At 46.0% G+C, this 19,974-nt stretch overlaps 1 protein-coding gene and 1 pseudogene across 1 annotated transcript in view; one reads left to right on the plus strand and one right to left on the minus strand.

The window, feature by feature from the left end:
• PDLIM1 (PDZ and LIM domain 1) overlaps positions 1-19,974 on the minus strand; it is a 31,203-nt gene continuing 11,229 nt past the window's right edge. Inside the window, exons 4-6 of the mRNA XM_029932252.1 lie at positions 7,761-7,912; positions 857-974; positions 1-491 (exon numbers count right to left, since the gene is read on the minus strand). Coding sequence (XP_029788112.1) covers positions 305-491; positions 857-974; positions 7,761-7,912 — 457 coding nt within the window. The 3' untranslated portion in view covers positions 1-304. The remainder of the gene's footprint in view (positions 492-856; positions 975-7,760; positions 7,913-19,974) is intronic.
• Positions 11,677-12,000, plus strand: LOC115285720 (annotated as a pseudogene).

Raw genomic sequence — 19,974 nt, forward strand, 5'->3', positions numbered from 1 at the left:
TCGGAGTCTATAAATTTATTGAGTAAAAATGAAATCAACGTCACACATGTTAAATTCAGTTTGGTTCGAATTTGGCTGATGTCCATTCACGGCAGAGATGAACCGAGGTGCAGAGAAGACCCAGGGATGCTGGCGGGGGGGCACTGAATGAAACCACCTTCTGTGAATCTTAAAAGCACGCATCACACAGCCAGCGAGTCAACGAGCAGAGGCAGGGACAGAACCAAAGTTGGCGAGAACTTGGAGGACAGAGGAGGGCGGGGGCAGCGACAGGCCAGGTGGCAACAGGCGCAGGGCTGCCGGTTCAGTTGGGGAACACAGTGACCACGTCGTAGCCCTCAGGTGGTGTGACCCGCTCTCGGGCGTGCTTTTCACAGTAGATCTGATCCTCCACGAAGAAGTGGCCCTTCTGCTTCAGGTTGGTGCCACAGTCAGTGCACACGTAACACTCGGGGTGGCGGTGACGGTCCCGAAGCTTCACAAACACGCCGCTGCGGGGGGGCGGGGGGGGGGGCAGGACAGGGCTCCATTAGAGACAGGCACCTGAAGGAGGCCCGCAGCCGAAACGTCCGAGGCCCATCGGGGGCAGGTCAGGGCCTCTGAAGGAGCCTCCACTCCTAAAGCAGCTGCTCGTTCCTGGGGTCTCAGACATTCCTCTTGAAGCTCCCCTGCCCCGCTCCGACAGAGCGGCCCCTTCCTGGTTTCACGTGTTCACACCCTAAGGGGTCCGTGGCCGAGGAAAACCTGTACACCTGGCCCCGTCACACCCAAAATGCACAACATCTGGCACTTGCCACATTTTCATGCTTTACCCAACCCGCAGGGCCTCCAACACTTGGGGAAGGCGGGTACTCACACTATGCCAGTGCCGCACTTGTCACACATGGGCAGCTTCTGGGCGTTTCCAATGGATGCAGCCACTTTGGTGACCGGAGCCTTAACACTTCTGAAACCTGAGGGCTTGTTGGGATCCCCTACAACGAGGAAGACACTTGGGTTGGCCAAGAAGGGTAGGATTGCAGAAGATTCATTCAGTTCTTTCAGAGTCACTTATACATATGTTCCAGCAAGTTCCCGGACACGGCAATCAAACAGACCTGACTCTGGTATGTGACCCTGGGCAAGTTACTTAACCTCTCTGGCCCCCCAGTTTCCTTTTCTATAAAACAGGAGATCGTTTTCCCTTTCAAGTGGTACAAAAAAATAAAAAATATATACACAAAGCCTTCCCACAGTACCTGGCACAAAGCCCTGAAAACACAAATGGTATTTTATTTTGGTTAAATGCATGCTACTGATATGGGAACTTAAAAATGACTTACACAGTTGGAATAAGTAAATAAAAATGTTACCTGATAATCAAAAGACACGTATTCAGATGCCAAAAGAAACCCACATCACAAGGGGGCGCCTGGGTGGCTCAGTTAGTTAAGCATCTGGCTCTTGGTTTCGGCTCAGGTCATTATCCCAGGGTTTGTGCATTCAAGCCCTGTGTTGGGCTCTGTGCTGTCAGTGCACAGCCTGCTTAGGATTCTCTTTCTCTCCCTCTCTCTGTCCCTTCCCTACATGTGCTCTCTCTGTCAAAACAAACAAACTTTAAAAAAAGAACAAACCCACCTCACAGGATGTTCAAAGCCATTACAGTGGAGCATCTACAAGCAGCAAGATAACCCCCACCCCCACCCCCGCCCTCCGCCACAGAGCAGAGGAAGCGACCTTCCTGCAGTCTGCCCCGGCCGATAAGTTAAGCTGCTGGTTGCTGGGCGCCCAACGGTAGCCCAGTTCATGGCTGCCTCCAGAGCCCTCCATCATGGCAGCCATTCACAATGGCAAGCCGTTAATATTACTATTATTTCCATCTCCTCCGCTGGTTGGCAGTATTGTTGTCTGCCTGCTATTTACACATCTGTGTGACTGGACTGCAAATTAGTGGACCATGACCCTGTTTTATATACTTCGTAATATTCCGCAGAGCCTAGCCTTGGGCTTGGCAAATGGAAGTTCGATAAATATGCACACGTGTGCAGTGAAATGCCATGACAATGCTCACTAGTCCCTTAGACCGACATGTTTTGGCCCAAGAAGCCAAAGAAATCTCTACATCAGTGGTTCTGAACAGGCATGTGTGGACATCCCAGGCACCAGGAGAGACTTCCTAAAATTCACAGACCAGGCTCGCAGCCGGAGCTGCTGACAGACCGTCTCCAGGCGCAGGGGTCCCGGGAGATCCTACTCTATGTCCCTGGTTAAAACCCACTTCTTCAGACTGAAGCAGCTCTTCTCAAGTTTCACTGTGCATCAGAGTGATCTGGAGAACTCACCAAAATGCAGCCCGCTGGGCCCCATACCAAGTTTCTAGCCAGTAGGCCTGTGGTAGGACCTAAGAATTTGCATTTCTAACAAGTTCACAGGTGCTGCTGCTGGTCCAGGAACCACACTTTGAGAAACATTGGACAAGAGCAAAAAAAAAATGGTTGTGTGTGTCAGGTGAGGGGTCAGAGTCATCCTAGAGCTGCAGCCAGGCTGGCGATCCTGCGCTGACAAATGAGGGCTCCGGTTCTCTTGTCCTTTTAGAAAAGGAGTCCCCCACATGTTGACTGGTACCTCTGAACTAAAAACTGAGACAAATTCAAATAAGGGGCATTTATAATCGGCTGGGATGGCAGGCTGGATATTTTGTTCACAATTATCTGTACTCTCCCTACCCTTACCATGCATCATCCCAGTAGGTCAGTAGTAGTTTTCTGCCATCCAGTGGGTCCAGGAGAGATGCTGCTAAATGTCTTAAAATGCACAGAACAGCCCCACCACCAGGACTTATCTGGCCCCAAATGTCAGCAGCACCCAACTGAGAAACCCCACGCTCAGCGGAGTACACTCCCTACTGCACAGGCCTTGGGTTTGGCCACGTGACTCACTTTGGCCAAGGGAATGTGAGCAGACGTGAGCCCTGTTCCGGGAGAAGCATGAGGTTCACTTGTGTGGTGGTTTAGTCCTGTCCCCATGGAGCTTCTCCCCTCTGCCGTAAAGACAGCAAGCCCCAGAGAGTGACGCCTCCCTCTACTGGGCTCGGGACCGGAGCCAGGCCGGGCCCAACCAGCAGCCCTGCTGCAACAGGAACAAGAAGTCCCTTCGCGGCTGCAGCCCACTGCTGGCTACCGCAGCGTGACCGCCAGCCTGGGACATTTTGCTGCCCCACAGAGAAGAGCAAGAGGGAGTATTTGAAAGCAGCCTGTTAAAAGGCCCTATCATGGGTGTTGATGGCATGGTCTCTCAGGGTTCCCCCATCAGTGCCAGAACCGATCGACCCAGATGTCCAGCTGGCAACACGTGAGAAGGGGCAGATGGCAGGAGGCTCCAGGGTTTCCACTGGTTTCAGCCATAAGCTCTACAAATAGGCTTGGGGAAGCCTTGGTGCCGCCCCATTAGCTGCCTTTGGTGCTCTGGCTATCTCAAGTCCAAAGTCCCCTTCTGCTTCCCAAACCTTCCTCCCTTCCTTGGCCACAGTCTTAACTTTGTTCATTATACTTTCTTCCTGCATTATTTAGGATTTTTAAAAATACTGCACTAAAGAATAATTTTTGTCTTGATTGTTGAGGTTTTTTCGGTGCCCCCTTAAATTCTATACCCAAGGCAAGGCCTCCCTCCTGTCATCCTAATTCTGGCTCCTTCCGGGGATCTCAGAAGGGCCTGCGTGGCCAGCTTCATGTCTCTAAGCATCCCAAACAGGCTCATCTGTGGGCCCCTGTTGCTAGAGCCACCCAGGCTGCCTACCCTGTGAAGGAAGGAAATGAGGTGTCTCTGTGTACCCCAATGGCTTGGGGTACTGACTGTGCCCAGGAAACCAGCTCAGTGAGGTCACAGTCTCATGTAATGAGGCTGTTTTTCACATAATGCATTCCATCAGGCTGGCTCAGTCAGTAGAACATAGGACTCTTGATGTCAAAGTTATGAGTTCGAGCCCCAGGTTGGGTATAGAGATAACTTAAAAAATAAAAAAGGGAAGGAGGGAGCACAGGGAGGGAGGAAACAGCACAGGCAGAGGCGAGGCCGCTGTGCGCTGAAAGCCAGGCTTCAGGTTCACTCAGCCCTGCAGAGCCATCTGCTGGCTCCATTTTCTTCTCTCACTTATCCAGCCAGCACTGCAAACTCAGAAATTTCACTTTGTCCTTCTCAACTCTAGCTTACAGTAAAAATATTAGCTCCCTTTGGACCCTGTAGTTCTAAAAACTTCCAAATTTCTCTTCTTCCAGTGAAACTTCCATGTCAAAGCTTTCGGGAGAAAAGGTGAAAATGGGTTGAGTAAAGCACAGCTTTTTTTTCTATCCCTTCACCACTCAACCACCTTCCGTGGCTCCACATTTCCAAAGAACCGAACTCATGGTCCTTAACCTGGCACCTGGACACTTCCTGAGCAAATCTCCAGCTTTCTTTCTCATCTCGGAGCCTCTGGTGCCCACTGTATTTTCTCAGTCCTTGACAACTCCTTCCAAGTCTCCTCTCATTAAAAGTCCTCTTTAAGTGGACAGACAGATGATAAGATACGCTACATAAACATTGTAGAAAACTCAGCCTTAAAAAGAAAGGAAATGGTGTCACCTGCTACAACACACGTGAAATAATTATGCTGAATGAAATAAGCCAATCACAAATGACAAATACTGTAGGATTCCACTCATAGGAAGTGCCTGACGCAGTCAAATTCACTGGAACAGAAAGTACAATAGCGGTTTCTGTGGGCCAGGGGAGGGGCGACAGGCGGTAGTGCCGAATGGGTTCCGAGCAAGACGGAGTCCTGCGGATGGGTGGTGCTGACGCAGCCCAACAGTCCGACGCAGCATACGCCACCCCGTAACTTGGATGTGGTGCCAACAGTGCACGTGGTGTTAGCCATAGTTCACAATTAAAAGAAAAATAAAGAGTAGAGCCTCCTTTCTCCCTACAAATTTGGAATTTGATCCTGAGCAAGATGAGGTTTGAGAAGTCCAGGATTCTTTCTCCTCGTCCAGAGGGGGAATTTCACCCCAAATGAGAAGACCTACAGTGACTCTTTTGGAGACTGATCACCAGACCCCATGGCAGCCAAGCCTCCCGCGTGGGCCTCACTGACGGTGGGCCCGGCACTCCACATGCACCATTTCCCTTACTGCTTGAGACCATCTATGAAGTAGCCATTATTAGCCTCCCTGGACATACGCAGAAACCAGGGTTTGGAGAGATGGACACCCTGCTTGTGGCCCCAAGGCGGGTCACAGGCAGATCCTGGATAGCAGTGCTGGTAGAGCTGTGTTGCTTTCTGAACCCCAGGCCTTCTTGAATGATAGCAGCCCTCACTTCCCTGAGCTTTGACCATTTCATCTCAGATAAAAGCAGGCATTTGAGCTCCCTCCTGAGAGCCTTCTGAATGCAGTAGATGTATGAATTACAGTGAAAATTTAATGCAAGTACATATTAAGAGATATGGGAGAGACTATTTTTGTTTTCTTTGAGGCAAGAGGATAACCATCTCAGGGAGAAAACTATAATTCTCAGATTCTCCTTCAACTAGATGTGGCCATGTGATGACTAAATTCTGATCAAACTGAATGGAATACTAGTGTGGGACTCCTGGGAAAGAAAAAGCTGGCTTGTCTGAAAGGAGGAGTCCCCACTTAACCCTCCTTCCTCTCGTGCCTGGATGTGGGCATGATGGCTGGAGCACCAGCTGCCAACTAGGGCCATGCGGTAACCTTGAGAAGGAAGCCACCGCACGGGAGGAGGTCCAGATCACGATGAGCACAGAACCGCCATATCAGGGCATCTGAGTGAGCCTGGGCTTTACATCTTTCTCTGGGACATGAAGGCATTTCACTAGTTGAGTTCTGCAGTATCTATATCCTAGTTGGGCTGGAATGAACTGACTTTTCCTCTCTTAACTAAAGGGGTTTGCACCCACTTATTCAGAGAGTAGAGTAAGTTGTGGCTTCTCACGTTTTGACAAAACTGTCATTCTCTAGGGTTGGTCTCCAAGTCACTTGTCAGTTGGCCCTAATACTGGAACTTAATAGAGAATATGACTCATTCCTTCCAAAATGCACAGGTACAACAAGCAAAGGGGGAAACTGCTGGTAGAGCAATATCCTTTTAGCATAATAGGAGAACTTTCCCCCAACTTCCTGTGCTTGTAAATTACTAATTTCTGGAAGGAACCCACCCAAATGGGGAGGAAGCCTGGGTTGGGTTTGTTCGGCAGGGAACGTTCAGCTCAGGCAGGACTCCCAGGAAGCCATACCTGCGGCTCGGGGCCCTGGGAATGGTGAGGGCTCTTACAGAGCATGCAGTCATTCAGTTCCTGCAGGCTGGGCCTATGAGGCCAGTTTCACTGTCAGTCAGCATCACCAACTCTCTTTTCACAGGTGGACACATGGGGGGTGGGGGAGAAGGAAGAGAGAGCAGCTGAAAGCAGGGTTCAGGTAACATCTGAGCCTCAGGGAAAGCAAGGGAGACAGAGCGTGGGGGGCTGGGCATCGCAGATACCAGGAAGGGGTGCAAAACCCATGCCTCCAGAGAAGTCATTCAAGGCTAGGCTGACAGGAGAATCAGATGGTGCTTGTGAATGACCACCAGGGAGGTGGGCAGGGCAGGGGCTGCAGCTCCCAGGTCACCTTTGTGAGAAAGAGGAAAAAGCACCTGTTTGCCAGGGACACGATCTGTCAAAATCTTCTCATAATAGACTGCAATTGTTACACTGAGGTAGCTTTAGTGCTATCCACTTGAAAACTGTCTGAATACACTGTCTACGATGTCTGCTTGCAGAGCCACACGAAAGGCCCTGGGTGCTCGGGCATCAGAACTCACTCCCTGGACAAGCTAAGGCTGGCCTGGCACCTCCTGATGAGGTCTGCAAACAAAATCATGGGCATGAAGCACCCACTATATGCCGGTCATGTGGCGGGTGTTTGTACGGTTTATGACACTGCGTCCTCACGCCACCCTTAGAGGAGAGGGTTTGTGTCTCTGACTGACAGATGAGAAAGCAGGCCTGGGAAGATTCGGAGACTTGTCTAAGGTCACTCGGGGAGGATGTGGCCAAACTGGGGGCCCTCTGCCTCTGGGAAGTCCACCTACCCTAGAGCAAGAACAAATGCACTGCCCCAGAGTAAAAGCCCAGCACCCAGCTCCACCGGGCTGTGGAGTCCTTTTCATTCTGCTGGTCACGGCCCACGGCCTTCACCCGGTCACATGTGTCAGCCACCAGAGCAGCATGGGATGTGGGCTCAAGCCAAACAAATGGCCAAGGGACAGATGAACAGATTTCCACACAGTCAAGCTCACCCTGACCTCAGTGGCAGAGAACTGCTGGCCAGGTGTGGTTGGGAGCTCACGCATTCTCTCTCTCTCTTTCTCACAGCTTTTAGCATTTTATTGTTTTTATTCGTTTTTTATGTTTATTTGAGAGAGGGAGTGAGCACAAGTGGGGTAAGGGCAGAGAGAGAGGGAAAGAAAATCCCTAGCAGGCTCCACCCTGTCAGCGCAGAGCCCAACATGGGGCTCAAACCCATGAACCATGAGATCATGACCTGAGCCGAAACCAAGAGTCTGATGTTCGACCGACTGAGCCACCCAGTCGCCCCTTAGCATTTTAAAACCCATGTTTTCCAAAGCACACTGCCCCTTTCACCCACTAAGGACTGTAGCCCCTTTGTTTCACCCACAATGGACCCTCACCCAGGCCTTCCCCAAGAGCCTCAGACCACACGCATGCACGCAGGGTTGATTACCTTTCTCCTCAGACTCTAGGATTTCCTGCAAAACCAGGAATGAAGTGGACTGCTTAGGGGGCTCATTTAACTCTTGTTTCTCTTGAAGCATCTTGTAAACTTCAGATTCTTTGTCGATGACGAGTCCGCTTGGAGGCTGAGGATTGTCTAAGCTGTAAAGAATGTTTGGAAATTCATTAGGACATCTCAGAAGTTAGAAAAAAATCACGAGGTATCTCTTTCCGAGTGAAGATACCCGAGTCAAAGGGTGGACGGAAAGGATCCCATTGGATGAAGCCCTCTCTTAACGCAGCTGCAGGCTTCCTGCCGGTAGTCCGAGGGGTCTAGTCAGAGCTGGCTACTGCTTCGAGGCAAGAAGAGGCTATTTTTCCAAAGAGTTTCAGTAATTCAATTACTTTTTGGCCTAATCCCATGGAATGGGAATGCTATGCTTCTTTCTTAATTACATAAACATTATGTCTAAAGAAAATTTAGAAGAGAAAAAATGACAACTGCAACCTGACCACTAAAAGCTCAGCTGGGTCCCCTCTGTTCAGGCCTCACAAATTCTTCTCAGGAAAGCGCTGTTCCAAAGTAAAGGAGGGGCTGAGGCCAGGAAAGGACAGTTTTCCAGGACAGGATGGCTCCCCAGGACAGGACAAGACGGCTCCCCAGGACAGGACAGGCCGAGCTGGGGCCACTTTCCCCCCAAGGCCTTTCCAGGTGAGGAGCCTCTGCTGCCTGGTGTCCGAAGGGGTGAAAGGGAGGGAGACTCTGGTCAGCTCTACCTGCACAGTCTGTCCCGACCCCCTCCTCAGCACCCCACCTCCGCCACATGTCCGAGCTGCCACCGCCAGTGCCCAGCACCAGGGACCACCCTCATCGCTTGCCCTCGCACTGCCGTTCCCAGCCGGGGACAGTCTTACTTCCAAACGGAGGCCGCAGTGATATATTAAACACAAGAACTGCACTGTGTCGTGATGTGGCTCCAAGAGCCCCATCTGACTTAGAACCAAATATTTACAGTTTTAATAACAAAATACAAGTTTAATCAAATTCATCTTCTTTGGCGTAAACATTCATTACGTAAAGGCCCTGGAGGCTGTGGCTCCCGTCCCCTCCCGAGCGCCCTGTCTGCCACCCCTCGCTCGCTCGGCTCTAGCCACACAGCCTCCACGCTGTTTCCAGAACACAGCAGCCTCAGACCTCCTGCACCTACTGCCGGGAGTGCTCTCCCTCCAGATCACCCATGTTTCCCTCCTGTCTCTGCTCAGATGTCCCTCCTCAGAGAGGGCCCCCTGTCCCCAACTGAAGACGACCCACCCACCCCCACCGTTACCCTCTTCACCCTACGGCATCTTCCCCCATGTCGTTTCTCACCTTCATCCCATGGATTCCGTGTGCATCTGTCTGTTCCTTACTGTCCCTCTCCCTCTAGACAGGGAGCTCCCTGAGGACAGGGCCTTGGTCGGTCTTGTTCACCAGCACATTCCTGACCCCGATCAGTGCCTGGCACAAAGCCAGGGCTCAGCCGTATGAGGGAAGTAAAGGGCAATTGCCAAAGGGATCAATTTGCTGCCCTCTCTCTCTGCTCCTACCTACAGAGTCACAGAGCAGGGCCTCCCAGGGGTGTGCCAGGGAAATGGCAGCCCAGGCTCCTGGGCCCACATTGCCCTTGTTTCTTGGCCTCAGTTGCTTTTTCAAAAGCTGCCACATTCAAGGAAGAGGGACAGTGTGGCCAATGGGGCGGAAGAGCAAACATCAGAAGGAAGGACCATTTACTGATGCAGATGGATAGGTCTGGGCACAAGTAGGCTGTAATCCTGGGTGACAGAGCTGTGTGCTACCCAGCCCGCCAGGCCACTTCCCACCGGTCTTTCTCAGCAAATATAACCACTTTGTCTTTAGGGCCGAGGCCACTTTTCTAAGTGAAAGTGAGTTACACCAATGACATTTCCTCACTTCGTGCCCACGCTCCCACTGTGGAATTCGTTCACATTCCCTTTTAAAAAGAAAACAGGTATCTGGGTAACTATAGGGGTAATCCTCCCCAGGGTACCTCTCCCTCTCCTTTCTCTCTCTTTCCCAGTCAGCCTCCTGGGGCTTGGCGAGGGGTGGGGGGCCTTGGGCTACTCAGGTCCCCAGCTGGAAGCAGAGTCAGTCACATCCATGAAGCTCAAAGATTGAAGGAAGGTCAAAACGGAAATAGAAAGAAACATCAGCTGGTCACCCGCACTGGCGGTGCAGGGAAGGGAAGCCCCCGGCCTGTCCACTCTGCTGGTCTCTCTCCCGCCCACCCAAAGGGGGCTGCGGGAGCCTCCCGTCCCCAGGCAGGGGATGGGCCACACTAGGAGTGGTCTTTTTTGTTTTTTAAATCATCTCATGAAGACTTTTGTTTGTTTGTTTGTTTTAATTTAAATCCAAGTTAGTTAAGTATGGGGAGGAGTGGCCTTAGCCTAGGGCCTTGTCTTCCGGTGGCACCTCTAAGCTGTATGCCTCTCTGTGGGTCTTGAGTTCTGAGCTTGCCCTACATAAAATGGAGATCAGACCATGGAATGTTCTTGGGAGAATTCTTCCCCTTCTTTGGGATATGTCGTTATGTCTGGAAGCCACCAAGGGAACGTTAAAAATGACAAAGCTCAAGCCACAAGGTCATCATACTCTTCCAAGAAACAGTCTTGTAAAGTATTTCCATGATTTAAAAAAGGAAAACAATTTACTATTTATTCTCAAGTAATGATTAGATTCTTCTACCACTTGGCAATTTATAAAAACACGTTCTGTTACCTCATTTCAAGCACTGGTACATCTAATGAAAAAATAGTATCATCCACAAAACAAACGAACAAAGAAGAAAAGAGACAAACCAAAAAATCTTAACTACAGAGAAAAGAGACAAACAAAATCTTAACTACAGAGAAAAAACTAATGGTTAGGGTGTGAGGATGGGGGAGGGGATTGGGTGAAACGGGTGAAGGGGACCAAGAGGACACTCATGATCACCGAGTCGTGTGCAGATCTGTTGCATCACTGTACTGTATACCTGAAATTAATGGGACACCATATGTAAACTACAAAGGAATTTTAAAAAAATCAAGATCTTCTTTAAAAAAAAGACAAAAACAAAAATAATATCCTCAGTTTGTTAAAAAAAAATTGATTCTAGGATAAAAACATACATAAGAAACAGAGCCCAAAAAAGCACATTCTCATTTTTCATATGTAGTAACAACAGAGGGAAGAATTCTATAGCGATCAGTTTGCAAAAATGTAACAGACGGGACTGGACTGAGTCCCAGGGAACAAGCAGGTGGTGGGGGGGCACTGAAAATTAATCATGTTCTTCTGAACCCAGTTTTCCCATTTTCATCACAAACTACAAGCTTTTAATCAAACTCAACTCCTTTAAAAAGCAAACAACTCAACGCCATTGCAGTAACCCTATGTAACACTCTCGTTTTTAGTCCTGGTCTCTCCTGGAGTCACACTTGCTACATCTTATTATCACATCATCTAAATGTTTCATAGTTCCTCTCACTCTTCTGGGCCCTGACCCCAGGACCCCTTTCCCTGTGAGAGCCAGGTGTTCAAGGGTACCAAAGGTCCTTGAGACAAGAAGAAAACTCCCCGTAAGTTTGTCTAGCAGAGCAAGGTTCTGGAGGCCAAGTCCACTGACCCTGTGTGACCCCCTAGGCCTGCTCCAGCCAAAAGAGTAGCGGGTAAAGATCAGAAGGTCAAAGAGGAGAACAGCACATCCCTGTCTCTGGGGACATGGATCAGCACAGCAACCCTGGGATGAAAGTCTATTCCACGGAAATAATGAGGTGACCAGAGTGGGGACATAGGGACTCAAGTTTTTAGAACTTGAGCCGGCCCTGGTGCAGCAGCTTGATAAGCTGTATATAAATCCCAACTAAAATAAGGAGTCCATGAAAACATGGCGGACGACGTGGACCAGCAACAAACTACCAACACTGTAGAGGAGCCTCTGGATCTCATCAGGCTCAGCCTGGATGAGCGAATTTATGTGAAAATGAGAAATGACAGAGAGCTTCGAGGCAGATTACATGCTTATGATCAGCATTTAAATATGATATTGGGAGATGTGGAAGAGACTGTGACTACCATAGAAATTGATGAGGAAACTTATGAAGAGATATATGAATCAACAAAACAGAATATTCCGATGCTCTTTGTCCGGGGAGATGGTGTCGTACTAGTTGCCCCTCCATTGAGAGCTGGCTGAAACAAAGAGTGTATCATGTTGTGGAATGTAGGAGACTTTGTATGGTTGCCTCTTTAAACGTAGAAGACAGTCCAACGAGAAACCTGCGTCAATTTCGACATTAAGAAATGACCAAGATTCTTCCACTCCTGAAATGAGTTGATTTGCAGATATCTCAAAAATCCTTAAGCTAAAGAGTATTTTTTATTTTTTTTCCAACCTTTTCAATAAATGTGATCACCAAGATGCAAAAAAATAAAATAAAATAAAATAAAAAATAAGGAGTCCATAAGAAAAAGTTCCCATGCTGATAAAACCTTAACAGCACATCATCTTTCTGACAAAGTAAGTTAACTTTGGTTCTTCCCTAAAACTGCCTGTGTGTGAGGCAAAGTTTGGGACAAAAAGAAGAGTACTTGAATTAAAAGAGGCATCCAGCACATGAGCCCCCAATGTGAGGCTCAAATCTACAAACCGTGAAATCATGACCTGAGCTGAAGCAGGATGTCAACCAACTGAGCCACCCAGGTGCCCCTATATTAGTCATTTCTTCATTTCTTTAATGTTTATTTATTTGCGAGAGACAGAGAGAGAGAGAGAGAGCGCGAGTGCACGCGTGAGCAAGCATGAGTGGAAAGGGGCAGAGAGAGAGGGAGACACAAAATTCCAAGCAAGCTCTAGGCTCTGAGGGTCAGCACAGAGTCCGATGTGAGGCTCAAACCCATAAACCATTAGATCATGACCTGAGACAAAGTCAGACACTTAACTGACTGAGCCACCCAGGTGTCCCCATTCATTTCTTAATGATCCATCTCCAAAAGCTGTCTGAGTGGCCTTCCATTTTTCCTTTAAATCTTTTCAATGTTTATTTATTTTGAGAGAGAGACAGTGAGCAGGGGAGGGAGAGAGGGGGAGACACAGAATCCTAATCAGGCTCCAGGCTCTGAGCCGTCAGCACAGAGCCCAACGCGGGGCTGGAACCCATGAACTGTGAAATCATGACCTGAACCAAAGTCACACGCCCAAGCGACTCAGCCACCCAGGTGCCCCAAGTGGCCTTCCAAAGGCCACTGAGATCACATCACAATCTTTAGCTGCTCCATCATCTCTCTCTCTCTCTTTTTTAAGTAAGCTCTATGCCCAGTGTGGGGCTTGAACTCACAAGCCTGAGATCAAGAGTCACATGCTTTATAGACTGAACCATCCAGATGCCCCCCAGGCCAGTGGGAAGTCTAGAGTTCCACCCTCACCAGGTGGTAACGAGGCACTCCAAGTATCCACTGGGGTGGTATCAAAGAAGGCCCAGTAGGGAGCCCGTATTTCATCCCTATGCATCTGGAATGAGAAAAGCCTAGTAAAAAGTGAGGACGCTGACCACCAACCAGTAGTAACAAAGCCACCACTCACCTCCAGTGGTGACAGCAGAGAGCATGTCGGTAGCCAGATGTCTCACTCCTGTCCAGCAGTAAGGAAGAGGATGAGCCACCTCAGGTGTCAAGAGAGGAGAGTGGGGAAACTAGACTTCTACCCCTACCTTGGTTAAGACCATTCCTCAGGAGCGGCGGGATCTGAAACTGGATATCCAAAAAAGGACTAGAGGGTATACTGATGGCAAGTAAGCCCATGAAGAGACGTCTGACACCTTTACCCGTTAGGAAAGTGCAAATGAAAAGCACAATGAGACTTACTACACACCTATGAGGATGGCTAAAATAATGACAATACCCAAAGCTCAAGAGGATATGGAGAAACGTGATTATTCAGACACTGTGAGTAGAAATATACAGTGGTACACTGTACAAAAACAGTTTAGCAGTTTCTATAAAATTAAACCTGTAACTACCTACCTTATGACCCAGCAGTTGCACTCCCGGGCATTTCTCTGAAAGAGAAAAAAACTTATGGTTGCCCAAAAACCTGTTCACAAACGTTTATAGTAGCTTTGGGGACTTAGTCAGTTGAATGTCTGATTTCGCTCAGGTCATGATCTCGTGGCTTGTGAGTTTGAGCCCCACGTCAGGCTCTGTGTTGACAGCTAGCTCAGAGCCTGGAGCCTGCTTCAGATTCTGTGTCTCCATCTCTCTCTGCCCCTCCCCTACTCATACTCTGTCTTGGTCTCTGTCTCTGTCTCTCTCAAAAATAAATAAAAACTTAAAAAATATTTAGAGCAGCTTTATACAGCGAAAAACCTGACACAGTCCAGATGTTCTTGACTGGGTGAATGGTTAAACACACTGTGGTCCACCCGGATCATGGAATAAAGACAAATTAGGTGGAGCGACCAGAACAATCACACTGAGGCTGACTGCGCCTCTAACAGACTGTAACACACTCTCCCCAACAGCAGCAGAACACACATTCCTCTGAAGTGCACATGGAATATTCCAAGATAAACCTCATGGTAGGCTACAAAGCATGAGAAAAAATTTAAAGTCTTAAATTTAGGAAGACTGAAATCACCAAGTATCGTTTCTGACTATGATGGAATGAAGTAAGAAAGCAATAGCAGAAGGAAAACTGGAAACTATACAAATATGTGGAAATTAAACAGTACACTCCTGAATAACCAGTGGGACAAAGAAGAAATCCCAAGGGAAATTACAAACTAGTTTGAGGCAAATGAAAATGAAAAAAATGGGGTGCCTGGGTGGTTCAGTTGGTTAAGAGTAAGACTTCATCTCACAGTTCTTGAGTTCAAGCATCTGCTAACAGCACAGAGCCTGCTTTGGGATCCTCTCTCCCCCTTTCTTTCTGCCCCAACCCCGTTTATTCTCTCTCTCTCAAAATAGATAAACTTTTTAAAAAATCACTAAAAAGGGGCACCTGGGTGGCTCAGTCGGTTAAGTGTCTGGCTTCAGCTCAGGTCATGATCTCATGGTTTGTGGGTTTGAGCTCCACATTAGGCTCTGTGCTGACAGCTAGCTCAGAGCCTGGAGCCTGCTTCAGATTCTGTACCTCCCTCTCTCTCTGACCCTCTGCTGTTCACGCTGTCTCTCTCTCTCTCAAAAATAAAGTTTAAAAAAATCAGTAAAAAATATAAATAAATAATAAAAGTACACCTTAAAAAAAGAGAAAATGAAAAAATAACACACCAAAACTTATGGGATGTGGTGGAAGCTGAAAGGGGATGTTATAGTCATAAACAACTAATTAAAAAAGAAGAGCAATATCAAGTAAGCAAACTTTATGTCTCAAGGGAGAAGAAAAGGAAGAACTAAAGCCAAAGTTAGCAGAAGGAAGGACATAATAAAGAGCAGAGCAGAAATAAACATAACAGAGAAGAGAAAGGCAATAGAAAACCATCAATAAAACTAGGAGTTTTTTTTTAAAGGCCATTAAATTGGGGTGCCTGGGTGGCTCAGCTGGTTAAGTGTCCAACTTTGGCTCAGGTCATGATCTCACAGTTTGTGAGTTCGAGCCTGGCATTGGGCTCAATGCTGACAGCTCAGAGCCTGGAGCCTGCTTCAGATTCTGTCTGTCTATTTGTCTCTCTCTCTCTGCCCCTCTCCCACTCACACTTTGTCTCTCTCTAATAAACATTAAAAAATCATTTTAAAAAATTAAACATCAAAAAAATTGGCAAACTCTTAGCTAAACCAAGAAAAAGACAGAATACCAAAATAACAAAAAAAATCAGAAATGAAAGAAGAGATATTACAGTGAACATGACAGAAATAAAAAACATCATAAGAAATCATTATGGGGACGCCTGGGCGGCTCAGTCTGCTGGGCCTCTGACTTCGGCTCAGGTCACGATCTCATGTTCGTGGGTTCAAGCCCCACGTCAGGCTCTGTGCTGATAAGCTCAGAGCCTGGAGCCTGCTTCAGATTCTGTGTCTCCCTCTCTCTCTGCCCCTCCCCCTCTCATGCTCTGTCTCTCTCTGTATCAAAAATAAAGAAAGCGTTTAAAATTTTAAAAAATCATTATGAACAATATGTACAAACTGGATAAATTAGAAGAAACAGATAAATTCCTAGAAACATACAACCTACCAAGATGGAATCATGAAAGGAGAACACCTGGACAGACCTATAATAAACAGCAAGGTTGACTAGGTAACCAAAAATCTCCCAACAAAAAACCCAGGACCAGATGGCTTCATTGCAGAATTCTACCAAACAATTAAAGAAGAATTGGCACCAATTCCAAGTAACTGAAGAGGAGGGAACACTTCCAAACTCATTCTATGAGGTCAGCACTACCTTTATATCAAAACCAGACAAAGGTATCATAGGAAAATAAACCTACAGACCATTGAGCACTGATGCAAGGTGCTCAGTAAATGGAATTCAATAGCACATTAAAATGACTATACACCTTGACTAAGTGAGATTCATTTCTAGAAGGCAAAGATGATTCAACATACAAAAATCAATCAATGTAGGGGCACCTGGGTGGCTCAGTCAGTTAAGCATCTGACTCTTGATTTTGGTTCAGGTCATGATCTCACAGTCTGTGAGTCTGAGTTCTACATGGGGCTCTGTGCTGACAGTGCAGAGCCTGCTTGGGATTCTCTCTCTCCCCTCTCTCTGCCCCTACCCCTCAGGTGCGCGCGCTCTCTCTCTCTCGCTCGCTCTCTCTCTCTCTCTCAAAATAAATAAAAGAAAAAAAAGGCTTGGTAAAATAAATTAAGCAATGTAGTACATTTCATTGATGGAATGGAAGACAAAAACCACAAGAGCATCTCAATTGTTAAAAAAATTTTTTGAAAAAATTCAACATACTTTCATGATAAAAACACTAAGCAAATCAGAAATAGAAGGAAATTACTTCAACATAAAAAGCCATGTATGACAAGGCCACAGCTAACATCTTGCTTACTGGTAAAAATTTGGAAGTTTTTCCTCTAGAATCAGGAACAAGACAAGGATATCTACTCTTTTTTTCTTAAATATTTATTTATTTTTGAGAGAGAAAGAGAAAGCACAAGCAGGGGAGGAGCAGAGAGAGAGGGAGACACAGAATCCAAAGCCGGCTCCAGGCTCTGAGCTGTCAGCACAGAGCCCAACACGGGGCTTGAACCCACAAATTATGAGATCATGACTTGAGCTGAAGTCAGTCACTCAACCAAGGCACCCCAAATCTACTCTTATCACTTCTATTCAACATAGTACTAGAAGTCCTAGCCTAAGCAATTAGGCAAGAAAAGGAATAAAAATTATTCAAATTGAAAAGGAAGAATAAACTTATCTGTTTATAGATGATCAAATTTTATTTTCACAAATAAAAACACTGAAACATTGTTAGAATGAAGGAATTCAGCAAAGCTACGGGATACAAAATCAACACACAAAGATCAATTGTGTTTCTATACACTGACAATGAACAACCCACAAAGAAAATTAAGAAAACAATCCCATACAGTAGCATTAAAAGAATAAAATCTTTGAGAATAAACTTAACCAAAGAGATGAAAGACGTGTACACTGAAAACTACAGAAAACTGATGAAAGAAATCAGAGAGCACACAAGTAAATGGAAAGATACCCATGTTTATGGACTGGAAGAATTAATAAAGTTAAAATGTCCAGGAGCACCCATGCTGGTGGAGCATGTGACTCTTAATCTTGGGGTTGTAAATTTGAGCCCCACGTTGGGTGTAGAGATTACTTTGAAAAATGTTAAAATGTCCATATTATTGAAAGCAATCTACAGATTCAGTGCAATCCCTAACAAAAACTCAATGGCATTTTTTTTTTGCAGAAATAGAAAAAAAATCCTAAAATTCATATAAAATCTTAAAGGGACACCAAGCAGCCAAAACAATCTTGAGAAAGAAAAGCAAAACCAGAAGTATCATATTTCCTGATGTCAAAACATATTAACAAAGCTACAGCAATCAAAACATTGTGGTACTGGCATAAAAACAGACGTATAGATCAATGGAAGAAAATACAGAGCCCAGAAAAAAGTCCCTGGCAAATATGGTCAAAATGATCTTTGATAAGGACGCCAAGAATACACAATGCAGAAAGGACTGTCTCTTTAATAAATGGTTTGAGAAAACTGGGGAGCTATGTATACAAAAGAAAGAAAATGGACCTTTTCTCACCATATACAAATCAACTAAAAAATGTACTAAAGACTTAATATAAGACCTGAAATCATAAAAATCCTAGAAGAAAACATAGAGGTAGAGCTTTCTGACATCAGTCTTGGAAACGATTTCTTGAATTAACACCAAAGGCACAGGCAACAAAACCAAAATTAGACAAGTGGGAGTATTTAAACTTAAAAAAAAAAAAACAAACTTCTAAACAGCAAAAGAAACAATTATTAGAGTGAAGGGGCAATCTGTAGAATGGGAAAAATATTTGCAAACCATATATTTGATAAGGAATTAATATCCAGAGTATGTAAAGGATTCCTACAATTCCATGACAAAAAACCCCAAATAACCTGATAGACATTTCTCCAAAAACATATACACTGGCCAGCAACCATACGGAAAGTTACAGAATTGCCGCTACTAAAATACACACACACACACACACACACATCCCACCCCCTCCCCAAAACAAAACAAAACAAAAACACAGCAGCCTAAAGCACCACAAATGTTGATCAGGAGGGAGAAACTGGAACTCTGTGCACTGTTGGTGAGAATGTAAAATAGCAGCACTAAGGAAGACACTAGGAGATTCCTCAAAAAAATAAAAAATTACCGTATGACCCAGCAATCCTGTTTTTGGGTATCTAGCCAAAAGAATTAAAATCAGGATCTCAAAAAGATATTTGCACACTCACGGTGACTGCAACATTATTCACAAGAGCTGAGGGGTGGAAGCCACCTGAATGGCCACTGACAGATGAATGGATAATCAAAGTGTGGTCCAGACAGACCATGGAAGATTACTGAGCCTTAAAACAAAATCCTGTCATATGCAGCAACATGGATGAATCTTGATGACATTGTGCTGAGGGACATAAACCGGTCATCATATAACAAATACTGTATGATTCTACTTACATGAGGTACCTAAAGTAGTCACTTTTAGAAACAGAGCAGGAGCACAAGGGGGAGTTGTTCAATGGATACAAAATATACTTTGCAAGATGAAAAAGTTCCAGACACCTGCTGCACAAAGATGTGCGTAGAGTAACCAGTCCTACACACTTAAAAATGGTTAAGGAGGTATATTTTATTTTTTTAAAGATTTTATTTTTAAGTGATCTCTATACCCAACATGGGGCTTGAACTCACAACCCCGAGATCGGAACTAAGACAACCAGGTGCCCATAATAGACGGTATATTTTAAGTATTTTTTACCACAATGAAAAAAAATCCTTAGAATGGGGGTGGGGGGGGAGTTACTACTGGTACAAACCTGAATAAATCAAGTAAGTTTCCAGTGAACTATGCTGAGTTTTAAAAAAAAAAAAAAAAAGCCAATTCCAAAAAGTCACATCTTGTATGATTCCATTAATACAACATTCTTGAAATAAGAAATGTATAGAAATAGATAGCAGAATGGGGGGTTTCCAGGGGTTAAGGAGGGTGGGGGATGGGGGGAGTTGGGCATGGCTCTAAAAGGGTGACCTGAGAGATCCCTGTGGTGATGGAAATCTTCTAGATCTCGCCTATACTAATGTCAACATTTTAGTTTTGATACTGCGCTATAGTTTTCAAGGTGGTACCAATGAGGGAAACTGGGGAAATGGTATCGGGGACCTCTATTATTTTCTATAACTGCATTTGAATCTACAATTAAATAGTTTAATTACATTTAAGGAATCTTTTCCCCACATGATGGAGGTTGAGCACTAACTGGAAGTAATGTAGATTTTTTGGTGCTTGATTTTTATGTAAGTGGGGATAAAGGATGCAGGCTGACTCACAAAAACTCTTCATGTCTGAGATGCCTCAACTTGGTTACCCCAACTGCTCACCAAAAAATGCAGCACTGAGAAACCCTACATAGTCATTGTTGGAAAAGGAGCCTAGCCAGAATGCTTGCTACGTTTTAGTCTTCAAAGACCTGGATGTTGGACCTGTAATAAGAAGCCA

Source organism: Suricata suricatta, chromosome 2 (assembly GCF_006229205.1).
Source record: "Suricata suricatta isolate VVHF042 chromosome 2, meerkat_22Aug2017_6uvM2_HiC, whole genome shotgun sequence".
Taxonomy (NCBI): Eukaryota; Metazoa; Chordata; class Mammalia; order Carnivora; family Herpestidae; genus Suricata; species Suricata suricatta.